This window comes from Curcuma longa, unplaced genomic scaffold, assembly GCF_044706935.1.
Source record: "Curcuma longa cultivar G26 ecotype Majalengka, Jawa Barat unplaced genomic scaffold, ITB_CL_G26_1.1 contig_27032, whole genome shotgun sequence".
NCBI lineage: Eukaryota > Viridiplantae > Streptophyta > Magnoliopsida > Zingiberales > Zingiberaceae > Curcuma > Curcuma longa.
The window spans coordinates 371-15,127 of NW_027433304.1; the positions used below are offsets into that span (position 1 = coordinate 371).

The 14,757-nt window shown below is 32.1% G+C and overlaps 1 protein-coding gene across 1 annotated transcript in view; it reads right to left on the reverse strand.

Annotated features, from left to right (window-relative positions):
* Positions 1-632: 632 nt before the first annotated feature.
* The window catches only part of LOC141818967 (kinesin-like protein KIN-7K, chloroplastic), a 33,159-nt gene continuing 19,034 nt past the window's right edge, over positions 633-14,757 (reverse strand). The window contains exons 9-25 of the mRNA XM_074706360.1: positions 12,088-12,155; positions 11,592-11,648; positions 11,406-11,510; positions 11,010-11,114; positions 10,746-10,853; positions 10,531-10,662; positions 10,199-10,384; positions 6,001-6,177; positions 5,114-5,251; positions 4,079-4,198; positions 3,957-4,007; positions 3,747-3,794; positions 3,516-3,647; positions 2,367-3,104; positions 1,359-1,488; positions 1,147-1,279; positions 633-1,065 (exon numbers count right to left, since the gene is read on the reverse strand). Coding sequence (XP_074562461.1) covers positions 1,194-1,279; positions 1,359-1,488; positions 2,367-3,104; positions 3,516-3,647; positions 3,747-3,794; positions 3,957-4,007; positions 4,079-4,198; positions 5,114-5,251; positions 6,001-6,177; positions 10,199-10,384; positions 10,531-10,662; positions 10,746-10,853; positions 11,010-11,114; positions 11,406-11,510; positions 11,592-11,648; positions 12,088-12,155 — 2,381 coding nt within the window. The 3' untranslated portion in view covers positions 633-1,065; positions 1,147-1,193. The remainder of the gene's footprint in view (positions 1,066-1,146; positions 1,280-1,358; positions 1,489-2,366; positions 3,105-3,515; positions 3,648-3,746; positions 3,795-3,956; positions 4,008-4,078; positions 4,199-5,113; positions 5,252-6,000; positions 6,178-10,198; positions 10,385-10,530; positions 10,663-10,745; positions 10,854-11,009; positions 11,115-11,405; positions 11,511-11,591; positions 11,649-12,087; positions 12,156-14,757) is intronic.

Consider the following 14,757-nt stretch of genomic DNA (forward strand, 5'->3'; position numbering starts at 1 on the left):
AATTTTATTCAAAACTATTTTAAAAGTATTGACGAGAATTTGATTAACTTATAATAATTTTAATTTAATTAAAATAATTTTTAAATAAATTAAAATTTTATATTTTTTAATATAATAGTACTCTATATAACAATTCTACTTTAAGATTTAAAATATTAAAATAAAAACATTTTTGAAATAAAAAAATAAAATAAAATATTGTTTTAATTTAAAAAAAATAGATAATAAAACAACCTAGTTCCTACGGCAGTAGTAGAAGAGAATGACGTGGGGCACATGTTCAGCCTTCATTTGTTGTTCAATTATTAAAGGAGAGGTAACATTAGTTGAATTGTTAATCTATTTCAAAAAAATGAGTAGTTGTCTCGATTGAATGATGCTGCAAAAATCTTATCAATCATTTAAATACATACCACAATTAGCCATTCTAAAGAAAGCAATACAATCTATCCATTTGATCCTCTAATTGTGTTAAAAGGAAAGTATTACTGAAAAATCTATAGCCAAATTTTACCCAGACTCTCTAATTCTTTCCTGAAATCTTGCACCAAGACTATCCATGTATTCAGTTAGGTGAAACCTCGGTGACTTTGTTAAAAGATTTTACTGCCAGAGTCTTTCAACAAAAAAAAAAAAAAAAACAATTGCAACACTACATACAAATAAGGAGCAAAATAAAGCCAGTAATTTACAAAGGTAAATCATTCTGTTCCACCACCACTTTGTTTTTGGCAGTGAATTCAAAGCTCGGGTTTAAGAGTTAACTTACAACTGTAACATGTTTTAACACTACAATTTGAGTGAAAGGAATTGATGCTCAGGAATCATATAGGAACAGGTAGTTCCTTGTGCCTGATTTTGATGTATAGACTACTAATGATTTCCACAGCTTCCAACAAGCTCAATGTACACGTGCAACATAACCTCTACATTTGAACAAGATGGACAGCTATGGAGACGAAATCATTCAAGTTACATGCAACACTAATAGAGCATGCACCTTTTAGCGAACTAATAAAGAATGGATGAAAATGATTGTATCAAGACAGCAGCCTTCCACTTGACCTGGCAAAAAAGGATGTTAAGTCACAATTTACTCTAGAATACAAAGAAACGCAAAGTTCAAAGAAAACTCCACCGAATTACCAAGGTTATGCTCATCAAGAAGCTTTTATAACTAGTAGGGTGACTACTTATGAAGTGAAGGTAATGATCCGATCGACAATCTTAGTGCGACAAAGTGGGCACTCAGAGCAGGCAAGTGAACAAGGCTTGCACACTGGTTAGAGCAAAAAAGGTCCATTAGTCCAATAATAAGACTAAAGGCTGTAGATATACTAGCTTAGGTAAAAGCTTACAGCAATAATGTCGACATGGAAGTAGTACTGCAGAAGTTGATGACTCAAAACATACTTTACAAACATGAGAGTTTGTGTCCCCGCTCCTTGAGAAGTCAAATTCTTTTTCTTTCATCTCCTGAATTCTGGCCTGAACACATTGGAAAACAAGTTTTGGTTATAAATGGGAACCCTAATGAATCATGATGTGACCAGAAAAGGTAGAGCAGAAAAGTGTGCATTCTTGTAATTACATTGAAAAGACAAAATAACATACAACTGCACTTGATGGTCCTAAATTCTCACAAGCCAAAAGAAGCAAGATTCCTACTTTTTTCGCTCAACATCCTTAATATGGTTACATCTGAAGGATGCTGCATTTGCAAATGTAATTGTTTCAATTAGATGCAAATTTTATAATTGAAGTTATAGTCATCCTTGGTTATTAACTCATGTTTATAAATGCATCTGGATGTTCCATGTACTTAGTTGGGAAACAATTGTAGTATTGCCAATTGTTTCAGTCATGGCTGTAGCAATGGTGTTTTTAGTGGCACAATAAAAGAAGAATGGCGACAGAATAAACATTAAAGAGAATATGTTTTTTCTTGCATGCCAACTTGCAGTTTACGATTGCAGTTCGCATTTCAATTTGCAGTTTTACAACTGTCAAAATGCAACCAAAAACCCCAAAAATGAATTCGATGGAAGCAACAAAACGGTATATCAACACATACATTACCATGCAATCAAATAGCTCTATCAATTTCAGTTATTGACCCTCTTTTCAGACCTTCTAGTTGGTAGACATTTGATGAATGACCTGTTAAGTGCAATATTGTATCGAAGATACTTGTAGCCTGCTGGGCACAACTAGACAGAATTCATCAAACCAAAAATATGGCAAGCTTTAAATCAATATTCCTGAAGATGGCTAACAGTAGAATGATGCAAGTTACATATGCTCAACTACAACCATATAGAAAAAATAAGACAATGTCATCTTAGAAATAGTGTTATGTAGTTTACCTTCAGGCGTACAAGCATAGGTTCATCTTCTTGACTATGATTCAATTGATCATTATTCAGCTTGACCAAAGAATCTGGTGATACTCCATATTCAGGAGAGCCATTGTGCTCATCTATCATTTGGATATTATCCAAAGCATCAACTGGGGTTGTAGATGTTTTATCAGGATTGGAGTTTGTAGATTGGGTGCCCTTTTTTAGCTTAGCAACCAGCACCCACATGTTTGCCAAATCATTCTCTAAAGTCTTTTCTCGTTTCTTTGCTTCATCAAGCTTTCTTTTGTAATCTTCTTCCTGGTGTTCTTTTACAGTTAAAGCAGCTTCTAAACTAGCCTCTCTTTGTTTCCTGACTTGCAATTCCATTCTTATTCCATCTAGATCAAGGTCCCAATTCTCAATATTAGTGTTTCCTCCACCGGAATTTCTGCTGGCAGGCCGACTTCTTCTACCGAGTTTGATTGTCTCATTCTTGCTTTCAGAGAATCTGCGAGCGGCACCATTAGTGGTTTTTGAATAAGCTAAATCCTGTGCAGTCAATAATTCTTTAGCTTGTCTTGCATTTTGCAGTGTAAGTTTTGTAACTTCTTCAGCCAAATTCTTGAGTTCCACAGCAGCAGCAGAAGCTAATTCTTTGGCATAAGAAGCTTCTTCAGCTAATCTTTTATTGTGGCTAAGCAATTCATTATTCTCCTCAATCAATTGAGATCGCTCAGTAATAAGTCTATCATTCTCATCCACCTGCCAAAGCATACAACCAATAGATCATTAGGCTGGAATCCATCAAATATCTTCAGAAGAAATAAGAAGGAAATGTGATTAATTATTAGAGTGATACCAATTGATATTTTTAATTAATGCCATCTAGAGAGCTGAAAGATATGATCCTTATTGGTTCATGAATTGGAAAACTAAATCCATCAAAGGAACATATTCTTATTTGGAAATTGCTATAACATATTCAAAAATGCTGACTAATTTATTTGTAAGCTGGTAGAGGAGAATTCACATCCATATCATTGGTAATAAACAAGTTCTTACATGTAACCTGGAATGGAAAAAGGAATTGACACAATACATGATAGGAAAATTCATTTGCAAAGGTCATGCAATACATAGATACTGGAAAATTCCTGCAGATTTGTAAATTACCTGAGACTGAAGTTTACATTTTATACTGTTGACTTCTTCAGGAACAAGTTCCTGAAGTTTTTCAAATTTGAGTGAACTTAGCTGCTGTTGCAGATGAAAGACCTGATCTTCCAGATCCTTGATCTCAGAGGACTAAAAGGTATAAAATTTGAAGTGAGATTAATGAGGAAATTACCGGATCAGCATAAGATATAAGCACAAATACATGAACCACCATAATATGGTACAAACCTTTTGCTGAAGTTGCTCTTGAAGGATTCGATTGTCAGCAGACTTTAACTGCAACCAGTTAAAGAGTATAGAACTTATTGTAACATAAACAAACACAAAACATTGGCATAAATATCCAATAAAACAATCAGCTGATTAGAAACATGAAAGCAATATCCATCTTTATAAAGAAAACCTACTGAAAAAGAAAAAAAAAATTCCAGAAGTTACCTCTAACTCAAATCCCTTCTCATTACATTGTGTCATTAATCTCACAACAGTCTGCAGAAAAAACCAGTAATCAATACTCATATTGTAGATACATAAACCAGTACATATGAAATAACCTATACTTGTTGCATATCCAACAAAGTAGCATTGGTCATTGAAGCTTCACCATTCTCCATAATGCGCTGTTCCAACACTCTTATTTGTCTTTGTTTCTCCTGTATTTCACGCTCCAAATTCTCAATCTGCAATTAATCAAGAGGAGCTAGTTAGAAAGAATTAGTCTCTAGCTTTATTGCATAAAGGCCCAAACAAGTATAAAGCACCAAACAATGACAAAACTAATGGCAAAACAGATAAAAAATACAAGAATATTGGGAGAAGAATAAAAACAGACCAAATACATATTGAACTAAATTAATATAACTAGTCACCCAAAAAATCATATAACTGCTTCATTTAGATGTGAGATGGAGATGGTGGAATGATGGTCTTATTTGCAAGCAATAAAACTGTCCGCAGAAGTGGGACAAAGAAACAAGAAGATTAGGCAAAGACACGACAAGATCATCTTATACCTTGGCAAATTAAATTGCCCTGACTATGGAAACATCACACATGTGGCAGGAGAATACAACCATTTAACTTGCTATAATACCAATCAAAAGAAGCTTCGCAATAAAGTATTACCAATTGATTTCTTGAAACTCAATTAAAATGAGCAAGGAGTATTTCTCAACAATTATCACCAATGAAATGCAAGCCAAGTTTATGGTGATTGGTATGTAACTGCATGAGTCACAATATATACCACATGGTTACAGAGGATGAAAATGATGACTGGTATCTGATGTTGGTAACGTATGCCTAGTTGATTTTTGAAAATGCCAACAGGAAAACAGTCACAATGGAAAGGAAAAAGAAAAATAAATGAATTATTGATTTGTTTTCTACAAATCATTTAACCTTCACTTGCATTTACAAATGAAAGATCACATTAATTGATCAAATTAAACAGTGATTTCTTTTTCAGTTTTGGAACAGCACAAGAGGCAACCAAAATTTGAAACTTGGCCCTTACCAAAAGATGATATAGATTCAGCAGTGAGATTCACAAAATTTTTCTAAAAAAAACAAGGGCACAAGGGCAAGAGTTGTACTTGAATCTTTTTTCCATCAGGATCATCTACAGACTGCTCCAATCGCTTTAGGGTGCTTGTACTAAACGCAATCTCACCAGCAAGCATTTTTACTTGTTCAACAAGAAGATCCATTTCATCTGAAGTGATCATCCCAGACTAGATTCACAAATGAAAAGAATAACTAAAATCATCAGGAACAGAATATTCAGGCGACAAGAACACAAACTAGATAACACACAAGATTTTCATTTGAAAGTAGGTTAATGATTACATCTTAGCAATACTAATATGGATGGTCATGAGCGCAAACCAAATTAATATCCCATCAAAAATATTAATAAACAAACATCTCAAGTTATCTGCAGAAACAATGAGCTTTCTGAAAATAAAACCTACTTTGGCAGGAAGTATTCATCTGTTTCTTGCATATTATTACATACATCATCCAAGGTCAAAGAAAAGTTTGCAATACCAAAGCAATTTAGTGCAGCATTTATAATAGAGTTTGATATTGATCTTTGTGTTTAGTATGACTGGTACATCTCACATACCATAGAGTCCAAATGCAAATGGCATAGTTTTTTTTTACTTTTAAATCTTGAAGCTAACAGCCTCCACGCTCATTAGTCCCATATAAATAACTATGGTGATCCATTATACAAAAATAAATTACATTGATTTCTTTTTTACACAGCTCGAGCTTTTAGATTAAATAGTTAACCAATCACCTCTAGCCAGCCATTTAATCATACATTGTGGTTTAAAAACTTAAAAGATGAACGAATTTGCTGAAATAGCTGTATTTCAGCCCAGCCATTGTCAGAAACTAAATAGCATGTTAGACTCACACCAAACATCAAGATAAACACATTTTAAAGGAAAAGAGAAATATTAAATTGAATCACCTGCATTGTATTAGTAACCGAGCCAATGACGGTGGAATGTTCTTCTGTCAGCTTACTACTTCGAATTTTAATATTTGTTGTTCTGTCTAATGAATCTGTAAGAGAAGATGCCATTGTGTCATTCAGGGTACTCTCACTTTGAGGGAGTGGAGAACTCTCGGACAGTACATCCAACTTCTGTAAAGCAAAATAAAAAAAATGATTTCCAAGGTCATAAAGAATAATTCAATTTCAGAAGGTAAAAGATTGAGTGAGAGAAAAATAATAAGAAGTACTTAATTTCAAAAACAACTATAACTTTTGAAAGGAAGTGCAGGTAAATACAGTAGAAAATAGGTGAGAGCATCCTGACAAAAAATTCTGAATATCTAAAGATGAAATAGAAAAGCATGCCATTAATATACTAAAGCTATGTAATATAGAAAACAAAAAATAGGATGACCTAAAAGCAGTGACTGGCAAATAAGACACCAAGAGTAGCTTAAAAACCCACCTCTCACCATCACTTCCTCAAAATTACCATTTCAAGTAGGCAAATTGGACATATTAATCATAGCAAATTCATAATTTTTAGGACTTCATGATCTGTACAGAGTGCTACCAGTAAATATCCTTAATTTTAAAAGTACAGGTAGAAGGGACCCCCTAGACGAATGGTTGATTATGTTCCTGTCATTATACATAGTAACATAGTACCACTGCAAGTTGTATTGCTCATAGTGTCTCTTCCAACGAGGCTTCTCTCTTTATATCTTCTCCATGTGTGAAATCCCCCTTCCTCCTAGAATATTCAAATGCAAATACTTCATTGATCCCTTCTTCATTCTACCATCCCCTTTGACCCAAAAGAATTGACACAAATGGAGGGTTATCTTCAAAAACTCCTGTGGTTTCTACCTCACAAACACTTTCCTAGTTCACCTATGTAATGCAGAGCAAGAAGCAAGCTACAAACAGTCATGGACAAAACTAGATCTAAAGCAATCACATAAATGTATTAAATCAGTAAATTGCTTCTTAATTACAATTTGAACTTTTTATTTAGGGTTCATTGACTAGAAGGGTAATCAACATAGGGTATGAGTCTTCAGAACTGGATCAACTAGGTGTAGCTCCAACATCTTTTTATTGATTGAATCATCTTCTCTTGAAGTATACCATGGCTCGGAACATTCTGAATACAACATCTTTTTATTGATTGAATCATCTTCTCTTGAAGTATACCATGGCTCGGAACATCCTAGTATTCAGAATCTAGGATTGGTTATTCCTAGAGTTTCATAGAGTGTGAATGCCAACTAGGAAAACATTTTGGTTCTTCTCAAGTCTAGTCATTAGATGGATTTTTTTACAATCTTATCTCTAGTTTACTCAGACATTCACACTCTGTCATGCACTTCAACACTGTGTTTCAACTATTTTGTAATCTTCACAGTTGATTAATCCAGAATGACAAGAATTTGTGTTTTCATGAAATCATATTCTGTAATATTCCCTAGCATTCCTTCTTTTTGTATTGTAATAAAAACACAATTTAGTATTCCCCCTTAGGTGTGAGACAAATGTTAATGTGATATTCATGGGTATTTTCTTCCATCAAACTTATTTAGTACATGATTATAACTGTTTTGGGATTCTTTTATTAGATATATTATATCATGTACTTCTCTTTGTACCCACTCTGTATTTTCATGTTCTAAAGTTTTTAGCTTCCAAGTTATTTGTCGAAATTTGTGTATAATATTAGTGGGGTGTGTTCAAAGGTATGCATTTTAATTTAGTTATTGTATTGTATTTTGTCTAATTTATTGCAATTCATGCATGATGAACAAAGCTTGCTCTAGCTTGCGCAAAGCATGACAAATATATTACAGGAGCGATGTTGTTCTTTTAGGAAATCTCCTTATGATATGCTCAAGTCCATTCACATAATAGCTTACATAGTTCTTTTAGGAACTTTTATATATGTCATATCGAGGTCAAGAAAGTCTCCATCAATCATCAATTCTTATACACTCAAAATGTTGTTGAGAAGAAAAATAGTCATTTATATGGTTGAGAGTACACAAACTTACTACTCTGGAATTTCAATACAATTTTAGGATGATACAAAAATATCATTGGGTGATATATTATTAACCATGTCTTCTTGTATGCTTGTGATCAAGTTATGATGGTTTCTAGCTTAGCAAGTTCTAAAGAGATTGTAGTGCAGCTGCCATGGGTTCAATGTAATACCAATCACCTTGGGGACCCATTTGGGGCGTGGCATGGATACTTATATCAAACTTTTTGAAGTAGTTAAGGAACTTAATATGTGAAGGAAAAAAATTATATACACCTTTCCTAGTTCATCAGAAAAACATTTTATACACTATTGAGATAAAATATTAACTAAACATCAGTCAAAATTTAAGTCCCAACAGAATATAAGTGAAAATTTCTAACATAATTTACATATAAACTTCAATTGTGAACAAATTTATTAATTAAGCGAACACAAGCTTTGGTCAAAAATATTAACAAATCTGAGCTTCAGTATGTGAATGTTCAATTTGGTCATCAATTGAGCCTTGAAAAAAGTGTACGTCTTCTTGGCTCATATTCCAATGAGCATTGGTCAAGCCCAACACCAAGCTTGTTACCAAATATTTGGTTGGGTTACAGCCCAACACATTTCTCAGTTCCTATGCCCTCCATATAAGAGGTGGTTTATGTAAAACAATATGGTATTTCATTTTTAGATGTGACAGGTTCAAGCTTTCCTCATGAACAATATCTATACAGGGAGTAAGGAAATTAGACTATACTATTCAAGTATTATACATTAGCCATAGTTTCAAAAAAATCCAAAATAAACAGGTTCAGCTATCCTATTGTATATAAATTGAAAACAAAAACATACTATGTGTTTCTATGATCAAAATAGTATGTTATCACAATTTTCTATGAGCTTGAATTTGAAATTCTCACACGTTGCACCCTGTGCATTAGTTAGTATCTCAGAGCCTTTATGCAACTAAAGATATTCGAAGATCGCCTGTAATTCTGTGGAACCCTGTACCTCACTTCCTGATATAAAAATGTCATCGATATAACCTATCAAAGTTATAGAATAAAGCTACTGGTCAAGGATTTAATGAGAGTATTAATGGATAATAAGTACATGAGGAACTTTGAAACATAAAGGACTTGTCTAAGAGTAATGAAAAGGCACAAAAAGGGCCATGTCCTTTATCAGCAATATATACAGCTAGGAAGGTAGAGTGGAAAAAGTAGAAAATAATTCATAATTACCTATCATCTGTGATCATATATGGAGATGCACCTAAATCAAATAACCATACAATTTTGGATGCTATGAAGATAGAATCAAAAGAGGAGGTAAATGCAGCAAACTTTGATGAGCCAAAGGAGTTCTAAAGTAAAGTGGAACTATTTTTAGCAAAATTAACAAGTCACTTTATGGATGTTAGGGTAGATTTGAAAAATGAAGAGACCATAGTAACTTGTGTAGTAGCCTGAATGGTGGGTGATGATCCAAACTTATCAAAAGAGCATTTAGATGGATGGTTAGAATAAACATACTTAACACAAGAAGGGTATGAAATACATCCACGTCATCTCTATGATGAGCCATAGCTTTATATGTAGGAGTGGAGATGCTTACTTCTTGGGAGGTTGTGGTTGGGTTAGGGGAACTAAGTCTCAGCACCAAGGGGACTGCGTCTCAATGAGGGGGAGGGGGATGAACGGGATGGAATTTTGGGATGGAGATGAATGGGTCATCATGAATTATGAGCAGTTGGGAGGAAAAGTTTTTCACTAAACATAAGGTCACAATGTTGCCCTTTTGATATGAGGGAGAGGTGGAACTGGCTTTGACAAGGCATTATCAACCTAATGTAGAGAGGGAGGGGGCCATGGTGGATTTCTAGGGTGCATGGACAAGTTGCAAAAGAATGTGAAAAATTAGGTCTCATAGATTCTAATACCAGTTACCAAGTCGAGGAACTTGATATGTTATTCTTTGGTCAAATACAGTCCATATATTTGTAGATCTAAACATGATTAATTATATATATAATTATGCATATGACTAAATATTCCTTGGACTCAATTATCTCTAATAATTTTATCTAATAGGCTTCAAGCAACAAATGTAAGAAATTCCAGCACTAAGAATCAAAATACTCACATGATCCTCCTCTCCTAAAGAAACATGGCGCTGATGTCGAGGTAAATCAGTTAAACAAGCAGGCATTGTGTTTTTGGTAGAAACAAGTATAAGCTTTGTCAGTCTCTGTATTCTACTCATCAAAGCAGCTTTGGCTTCCTCTTCCTCCTCCAAACGTGATTGCATCTTCACTTGACCTTCCTCAAGCTGCTCAGACAGAAAAAAATGCCTTTAGTATGAATTTACAGAAGTCCGAAAATAAAAGAAGATCAATATTCTAGAAATTCTCAAATATTAACAAGATAAATATACTTAAATTCAAGTAAGGCATCTATGGTTCATTTGCAAACTACCTGTTGGCGCAAACTCATTATTTCCTCTTGACTTGCACCACACAGCATTCCTTTCTTTAACTGCTCAAGTTCTTGCTTCAAGCAAGATATTTCCTTCTGATACTTCTTAATTAATGACTTCTCATCAATAATCTGGAACAAAATATTAAACTCAAACTTGCTTAGTCACATATAAGTACTTTGAATCTAACGTGACTAACAAAAAGTAAATGTACCCTGTTGCGAGAAGCATAAATTTCAACTCTCTTTGCTCTACTTGCAAACTTTAGTGTATTATGAGTTTCCTCCAAATTGCTAGATGCAGGCGTTACTGTACATATAAGCTGCACAAATAGAACATAGAATTTGGATTCAAATGTTTGAAATAGAAGTCATAGTTCTAGCTGAGAAAGGTAGGAAGAAAGAAACTAAATTGAAAAGTTAGCTAAAGGCAACGTAAAGATTAACAAAATGTCTAAACATAATTATTTAATGCTCACCGACACATGCCCATGGCCACTCAATGAAGACTGTAAAAGTCGAGTCAACTTAGAATCCCTATAAGGAATATGGCATGCTTTCCCTTCACTAAGCTTTCCGATGACCTTTATAAAAAAGGCAATTTAAATTAGCCATAGAACTGGAAAAACAAATACTCAAGGTACGGTTAAAATAAATGGTTGAATAACATATATTAGTGAATTTATCATCCTCTGTTCATTAATAGAGTATACAACCCAAGGTAAAAAACTTTTAATAAAAGAGAGTCACAATTTGGAGTTACAAGGTCTTCATAGACTACTAGTTCCTTTTGTTTCACAAACTAAGATAACACTAGTCAATACCAGTGTAACACATAAAATTAGATAAATTACTCTATTAGATAGGATACTAACTGTTCCAAGAGTTAAAAGGCTTTTGTTAATGTAAGATCCTTCCTTTCTTCTTATCCCAGTAGTTTCAGTTTTAGAACTCTCAGATCCTGCTAGATCAATAAGATTCTGAAGAAGAGAAACCTGAGTAAGGTTTTGCAATTGAAACACTCAAATACACTGTGATTAATATTAAAAAGAAGATCTTACTAGTTGAGAATACATCACTCCATCATATTCTTCACCATGAGCACTGCTTTCAATCATCTGTGCAAGTCAATCATTTAATCAAATAACTGGGATGAGATAAAAAAAAAAGGTAACTTTAAAAGAAAAAACTGTTTAAGATGACAAAGAAAAATGTAAACAAAATTTCACAATTTAGTTGCCACTAAAGCAACTGACTAATATTAAGCAGTGTGATGATAAAGAATTTCTACAAATAAAAATGATAACAAAATGACTTGGAGAGAGGAAAAACTAGCAATCACTCTTAAGAGCTGAACCAAATATTTGGTCGTGGAAAAATTACTTGGAAATGCTAAAGTAAATTTACAAGAGCAAGCATGAAAATTTGAATCTTCTCTGGTTATTTGATATGAAGAGACATTCATCGAGTGAGGTAACATAAAGTGATGGCTAGAAACAATATAAAAACTGGTTTAGAATAGTAAGATAGGGAATATCAAAAGTTTTACAAACAAACCAAGGTAAATATTGTGTGACTTCTGCTGCTGAACAGGTTAAAATTGTTGGAACCCACATGTCGATGTTCTGAAATTGGGAAAACAAAAATATTAATGCAAGTCCAATGGATGTTGACATTGAGAGAGTAGGTGTTAAGCAACATAAGAATGTTAACTCTACCAGTCATTTTCATGACATGCTATACAAGAACCAAATTAATGAAAGAAGAAAATTCGCTTGAGATAATAGTAGTATATAAAACATATCTGTCAGAATCGGTACCAACAGAAGGATCAAATAGTTCAAAAATTCAAGTATGGTCATATCAGACTGGTATCATCAGCCAAATCACAAAAAAGAAATTAAGATATAAATGATAGTTTCATACATTATTATAATTGATATTCTAAAATTTTAAATAGAATGTCTATTGTATATCACTACATATCCAACTAGTAACAATGCAATATCTAAATGTTATCATATTATTCTTTATAAAATTTAATAAATAATAAAAATTGATTATAATTAATAATTAAGATCAATTTTTAACACATTACTAAACAACACTAAATTATTAATATATATTTTTTAATAAAAGTGTTATCATTTAATATTAATGTTATAGAGTTTGAATCCCTAACAAGTTTTTTGTTGAAGAAAGGACAATTCTAGGATCACTTGAGAGAGCATTGTGTTATTTCTGAATCCACAATAATCTCTTACATTAATTAATGCTGGATTGGACAATAACCTCATTATATCAATAGTGAGCTAGGGAAAGATGAATGAGTCACTGAGTAATGAGTAATGGCATAGTTGAACGAGCAGTATCTAATGTTATAGCAAATCTGAGTTTGAGTTGTGACAAGACTAAGATATTTTAGAGGGATATAAAATCTCTCCTTCCCATGTGGGTTCTCTAAGATCAATGTTAGATTGGTCAAATTTCTCAATTCATCACAATTTGACCAACTTTTAACTCAATTACATTTTTTCACTCAATTTTATCAAATTTTACTTGATTTCATTAATTTCTAATGTAATATAATTGATATTCTAGCTAATTTCTTTCAAATTTGTAGTCTTTCTCAAACTTCTTTGCAATATTTGTGAAATATCGATTTCTCAGAAAAAAATTGGATCAGCTATTGTCGATGCATCTCCAACTCAGACAATCCATAACCATACTAGATAGTTTACTATGATATATGTCATTGCTTTATCACAAAGATTAATATACCATGATACTGACAGTAAGAAGCTCTAGCTTCTGGAAATTAGTCATAGTGGGTTCTATTGTTAACGCAATAGAGACAAGCAACAACCATGCATTTGTTTTTTTAACATGTGTTTAATTGCAAAAACAAGAAAAACTTCTCAAACCGAGAAACCAAATTGATGTAAGAAGGCACTTAACTATATACAGACATAATAAAAAGGTTTAAAGAACCAGTGTGTGCCAAGTAATACAAATGAAACATAATGGTCTGAGCAAACACCAATAGTTGTACAACACATTTTCAGGAGATCTGCAGTGAGCAGTACCGAGTGGTACACACTGCTAACAACTGCTCAGTTGGAGTCATTAAGCCTTGCTTTCAACAGTCAAATAATGTCAATTGTAATCAGTTCACTTTGGAGTATGGTACAACATACAGTGCAAGGTTCAAAATATGCTTCTGTGCCAGAGTTTTGATCGTTAATTAAAAGGGCATAATTTCAGCATCATAGTTGACAAATGGCACAATTTCAGCATCATATTACATTGACGTGATTTAACATGCATCAAAATGTGCCAAAAAACAATTAGATGGATTTACTCCTTTAATATGTTTCACTTATTTATTGACTTCTAAAACTAAAATATAGCAATTAAATAGTCAAATAAATTGAAATTTCAACATCGTGTATCGGCACTGCTTCCTAATGTGTTAAAATTTATTGAGATAGATTCAAATGACTTTTACTAGTTTAATCCTCTTCATTTTGATTTTCTATTTTTAATGACTATCAATTAAGTAATTGAACTAAAAATAATTTCTACTCTCTTTTAACTTTAATGTGTGTCAAAATGAATTCACACAAGTTTTATTCTTATAATGTTTTACCAAAGTTTAAAATTTCAAGTCCTGGTGTAGTTTCCATTTAGAACCAAAACGATACAATTTCGATACTATATTGTATTGTGCCAATGCATAATTTTTTTTTGTTTTAAATATAAGTATATATTAATTAATTTTTTCATTAATATTTGATTGATATAAATGGTTATATTTGAATATTCAAAATTAATTTTAATTATGAAAATATATAATTAATTTTTAAAATTATTTGAAAGTTATGAAAGTAAAATTAAAATAAATGATTTAAAACTAAAGAGTTTTAAAAATTATTGAAAAAATTTTAAAACTAAAGCTAAAATTATAAAATTATTTGAAAACTTCATAGAAACTTTAAAAATTATTTATTATTTTATAATTATTTATAATATATTTAAATTTTTTAATTTTGAAATTTTAAACCTAGATTAGAAAAGTTAAATTTATTTTTTATTATTTTTTATTTTTTATTTAAAATTAATTTAAATATATATAAACTGTTATATAATTATATATAACAGTTATATTAATATATAAATTATATATAAATAGTTATTACAAATATAATATATATACAATTATAATAT